This window comes from Copadichromis virginalis, linkage group LG20 (assembly GCF_057382275.1).
Source record: "Copadichromis virginalis isolate Kocher_CV1m ecotype Utaka linkage group LG20, C_Virginalis_male_GT1.1, whole genome shotgun sequence".
Lineage (NCBI taxonomy): Eukaryota > Metazoa > Chordata > Actinopteri > Cichliformes > Cichlidae > Copadichromis > Copadichromis virginalis.
Genome location: NC_140637.1, coordinates 24,084,262 through 24,089,443, shown reverse-complemented (window position 1 = coordinate 24,089,443; position 5,182 = coordinate 24,084,262). Strand labels below are relative to the sequence as shown.

Below are 5,182 nucleotides of genomic sequence, written 5' to 3'. Positions count from 1 at the left end.
CTCAGCAGCAGTTACCCACTCAACCTCAACAAGGAGGTCCCATGCCTGGTCTTCATTTCCCCAATGTCCCCACAACCTCACAGAGTTCAAGACCTAAAACCCCCAACAGAGCCAGCCCCAGACCATACCACCATCCCCTCACCCCAACCAATCGTCCACCCAGTACTGAACCCTCAGAAATTAACCTTTCACCCGAGAGGCTAAATGCCTCTATTGCAGGGCTTTTTCCTCCCAAAATTAACATTCCTTTGCCTCCAAGGCAGCCAAACCTAAACAGGGGATTTGATCAGCAAGGTCTTAATCCAACAACTCTGAAAGCCATTGGACAGGCACCTCCTAACCTAACTTTACCAGGAAACAACAATGGCAGTGCTGGTGGAAATAACACTAACAACAATCAGCAGGCATTTTCTGCTGGTTCTGGTACTGGGATGGTAGGTGCTAAACAGGACAAACCAGCTGGAGTGCAGGGTAAGAGGGCAAGTCCCAGCAATAGTAGGAGGTCAAGCCCAGCCTCTAGTCGTAAGTCAGCCACCCCGAGTCCAGGAAGACAGAAAGGGGCAAAAATGGCTGTCACTGGCCCTCCACACCAGCAGCAGTTGGTCAGTCCTCAGGGGCAAACAATGATGCTAAGCCCTACCTCAGTACCTCCAAGTCCAGTATCTATGGCTTCACAAGTGACTGGTTCCATGGAGGCGCAGCAGACCCAGAGCAACCTTCATGGAATTCAAGGTAACCCTGCTGATGGAGTCAGGGATAGTCAGGGAATGATAACAGCAGAGCAGCGACAGATACCACAGTCTCAGTCACAGCCACAGCCTTTAAGGGAGTTATCAGCACCCAGAATGACTAGCCCTCGTCTGCCTGCACCTCAGCAGCCTAAAACTGACTTGGAACTGCAGGCTTGCACTGTTGATAGGCAGCTGACGCATTCAGCGCCTGTACAGGAGTCCGAGGTCTCACCTGCTATCAGAGTAGCCCCGACTTCCCTAAACCAGTTACTGGATAACACAGGTGTTCCAAATATGTCCCTGAGAACCGTACAGAGTAGTACTGTTAGGGATGTAATGGGAAAGGACAGTCCTAAGTCTGCTTTTGATCCAGAAAGACCACTTCACAGTAATTCCCAAAGCACAGATGTGGCAGTGTCTGTTGCTAATACTGCAGAAACCGAAGCTAAACTCAAACCTGCTGTCCCAGTCCCTACCAGCAGTCCTAACTTACTGCCTGTTTCAGTTCCTGGTTCACATCCTCCCAATAGCATGAACTCCAATACCACTCCCAGCCTTAATCAAAACCCAGTTTCCAGTCTTGGTGTCATTCCTAGTTCAAATGTAAATGCAACACCTACACACACAGTCAGTACCAACACTAATGCCACCACAAGTGTAAACCCCAGTACAATTGCTTCCAGTCAGATTAGTTCTGCGTCCACAGTTAGTAGTAGTTCGAACTCTAGCTCTGCTGTAAACCCAATTGGTTCGGCTACTAAACCAAGCCCTAGTCCTAAAACTGTGACAAGTGTACACTCAGTCATACAGATCCCTGCCTCTTCTAGCACCATTTCCCCCAACCAGATCACTGTGTTTGTGGCCTCAAACCCTATCACTTCTGCCCCTGCTTCACAGCCGCCCACATCTATGGTTTCAACTATGGTGGCTGTCCCTCACAGGAACATTAGACCTCAGGACATCCGGCAGCAGAGCTCAGCATCCCGACCTCCTCAGTTCATCACAACCACCCCTGTATTTATCAACCCAATTTTCCAGGTCCCAAGTTCATCTGTGGCTCCCAATACTACAGTGGTATCTCAGTCAGTCACCATGGTGGGGTCTATCCAAGTGTCAAATGCAAATATCCAGCTTTCTGCTGCTCCAAGCTCTACCCAGTCCTCAGGGACTAACATGACCAGCAGTCAGCCCACTAGAAATGCTGTTGGACAGCTTCAGATTGCCACTAGTATGTCATCACCGGCCCCAGCACCTCCCCTAGGTCTTCAAAGTAACCCAGCAGCTAACAAAACAGAAAGCCCCGGTGAGGCTATTTCTACTCCAAAATCTCACCCAGTTCCACAGCCATCTCCTCATCCCAACCCTTCAGCATCTCCCTTTCAGCCACCTCTGGCTTCTCCTCTTCCCTGCTCTAGTCCTGGGGCTGTTAACACCGTCCGGAAAAGCCCTGTTTCTTCATCTCCAACTGCCCAGTTAAGAAGTAAGCCTGCACAGGTTGCTGTAGCTGTTTCTGTTACAGCGGACTCCCAGCAAAGTCCTGTGGAAAGGCCTGCACAGGGGCACACAGGGGCTGTGCCACCACAGGTCTTTCATCCTCCTGCTAGTCCAGCCATTCAGATTGAAGCACAAGCCCCCCATACTACTGCTGTTTCCCAAAACACCCTTGCTATATCTGCAGTTTCATCTCCAGTCCCAGTTCCTGGTCAAGTCACTGCTCCTACTCAGATTATAAGCCAGACTCAAGCACATGCACCAGCTTCAGTCTCAACCCCAATGCAAGCTGTAACATCTCAAGCTCCTGTTGTGGCTGTAGTTGGTACTCCCACTGGTGTTTCTTCTTCAGCTGTGCTCTCCACAGTTCCTCTTGTGCAAAGTCCAGTACCGTCCATTATTCCAACCCTTGCCACACCTGGACCTGTTCGCGAGGGTTCCCAGACCACATCCTCTCCAGCTGCTAACCCAAGCGGAGTTCCAGCAGGCCAGTCTGACCCTGCAACAGCTGTGGAGCCCTCCATCCCAACAGCTGGAGCAGCTGCTGAAACCACTCAGACCACAGCAGGTAAACGTGCAGCCGTGAGCTACATTAATTTTTGAAGCTGATGAGCACCTTAATGCACTACATGTCAGTCATGTGCTTAGGTCCACTTATTGTATGTTACAAAAAACGTGTATAATGCTAGCTTATGTATGAAGTATTGTTTAATGTTTATGTCTTTTTCGATAGAAAAAGGCTGTTTCTCTGTGCAAATATTCTGGCAACTGATTCCCATAGTGGGAAGAATCCACTGCTTAGCTCCCTATATACAATTACATAGCTATATCATATGTGCCCATATGTGAACAGTTAGTGGTGTGTATTTTAATGTGTTATTTATTTAGATATGTCAATTGAACTGTTTTATTCTTTCACCTCCCAGCACCTATTCAACAAGAAGCTCCACAGTCACAGGAACCTACTGCTACCGAGAAGACCGGTTAGTGTTGTCATCCTTGTTTTTGAGCTGTTAAAATACTTCTCTCTAAAATAGAATATAAGCAATTGGAATTTAAATTGCACGTGAATAATTCCTGTTTTTGTTTTGTTCAGGTGAAGAGGCTTCGACCGGTTCTGAACAGGGGTAAGATCATGTTCTTTGTTATGGTTTGTTAATTGCTGTGTAATGTGTCACGGGCTAGGGTTTTTAAGGTGTCCCTTACTGCTGATCTTTGAAAAAGCTGGCCTAATCTTAAGATTGATGCTTTTGAAGAAGAAATGCTTAGACATTTCAAGCTTCACTGAAACTCAGGGAGTTCATTTGCTTGGCCACGGAGGGATACATGGTGAAATCAATGAGCCATATGGCCCCAGCAATGGGTACGTATGATAAGCATGCAACAATATAATTATATTAATGCATGTCAAAAGGTTGAACAATGAGCAGCCCATCACAGAACAAGTTGCAGCTCTCCCACTGACCTTTATGGCCATGTTTCTTTTCCTGGGGATTGTCGTGTTGTGGTGGGGGGAAGTGAAGCCATGTTTTGTTCAGCACAGTGTATAGTTTACCGCTGTTTTTCCACTTCTATCACAGATGGGCAAAGAAAAGAAAGGCGCCCATCAACTTAGTCTCAAGGTATGTATTTTAACACGTTTGTGCTGAAAAGACACAAGCAGTGATCATGTCAGCGTAGTGGATGCTGTCGGGATGAAGATGGACAGTATCTGTGGTAGACGAGGAAAAACAGCAGAGTCCTGATTGGTATTATATCTTTCTCTGACTAGAGCAGAGTTAACTCACACCGTTGTCTGTTTGGTAACACTTTCTTGTGTTGTTCTCCTTTTCTTTTCCATTTTTTCCCCTTTTCTATCTTGTTCTCCCAGAGCTGCTGTGGAGAAGCCCAAAGGGCCAAGCAGGCGCAGCTCCCGGGCTGAGAAAGAGGTGGAGGAGGAGCCAGTAGCAGACAGCAGCCTTAGGAAGAGATCGGCCAGGCCTGCAACCAGTGCTGCTGTGAAAGGTAATTAAAAAAGACACCGTATCAATCACTATATCCAAGCTGTGCCTGCTACCATTTCCCCGACACAAATGCATGTCTTCTCTTTGACAGAAGCTGGAGCGAGCCCCACGCAGGCCAAGAGAAGGAAGTCTAAGTAGGCACGACTACAGTTGTGTTTACCTGTGAAATGTACTGTAAATGTTTTTGTTTCCCCGCTGTGAATCACTTGATAATGGTTTCTCTGAGCAGGATTATAAATTTTTACTAGAGGAAGAGACCTGTGTACAGATTGTTTTAAAAGGAATCATGCTATTGTCGTGTCCACGTGAGATTGTAGTTAGGTGTGCATACAGTTTGTGTGAATGTGCTTTTTATATGAAATGCTGGATTAATCATGTGAAGATAGATGGTGCAGCTTGTCATGACGGTATAATGTAAAACAAATAAAATTTTCTACCGCTTTTTTTCTGTGGAAATGAGTCATTTGATCTGTGTGTTGCCCTTAATTCACTCTTTAGTTGCTTTAAACAGGAATGTCAGACTTTGAGTTTAAGCGGGCCAGACCAGTAAAACTATATAGAGATTGACAGACCACGTGACTTTCGCGCATTGTTTTGTGGGTACCTGTGGCAGAAATTAAAAAAAAACACTGCATCAAGCGCTAGTATTTCCAGCATCGGTAATCATTAATTCTGCGGTTTTAATCCCTACTTGCATTTTATTCGCCCCAAAAACAGTTATGTACAAAACGACGGAGAACACGGCAGGTCCAAACAAAGACAGACTTGACGAAATGGCAAAAAAAGGACGAGGAAAAAAATCAAAGGAGTGAAATGGTCAGACCCATACGAGCATACAGAGTGGAGTAAGGACGTTAGCGTGGTGCCCAACTTTCATCACGCACCTATTTATTATTATATGGTCCTAAGTGTGAGTGCATACACTCACAATATGTTTAGTAACTTCAGATCCCTGCA

At 46.3% G+C, this 5,182-nt stretch overlaps 1 protein-coding gene across 3 annotated transcripts in view; it reads left to right on the top strand.

Moving 5' to 3' along the window:
* The window catches only part of ncoa6 (nuclear receptor coactivator 6), a 16,658-nt gene extending 11,992 nt beyond the window's left edge, over positions 1–4,666 (top strand). For 2 of the 3 annotated variants that reach the window (XM_085443314.1, XM_085443313.1), the window contains exons 12-17: positions 1–2,790; positions 3,149–3,205; positions 3,319–3,349; positions 3,803–3,844; positions 4,093–4,226; positions 4,317–4,666. The exon at positions 1–2,790 is cut by the window's left edge and continues 238 nt beyond it. In XM_085443314.1, coding sequence (XP_085299440.1) covers positions 1–2,790; positions 3,149–3,205; positions 3,319–3,349; positions 3,803–3,844; positions 4,093–4,226; positions 4,317–4,363 — 3,101 coding nt within the window. In that variant the 3' untranslated portion in view covers positions 4,364–4,666. The remainder of the gene's footprint in view (positions 2,791–3,148; positions 3,206–3,318; positions 3,350–3,802; positions 3,845–4,092; positions 4,227–4,316) is intronic. The other variant, XM_085443315.1, reaches the window with a different exon arrangement.
* Positions 4,667–5,182: the final 516 nt, after the last annotated feature.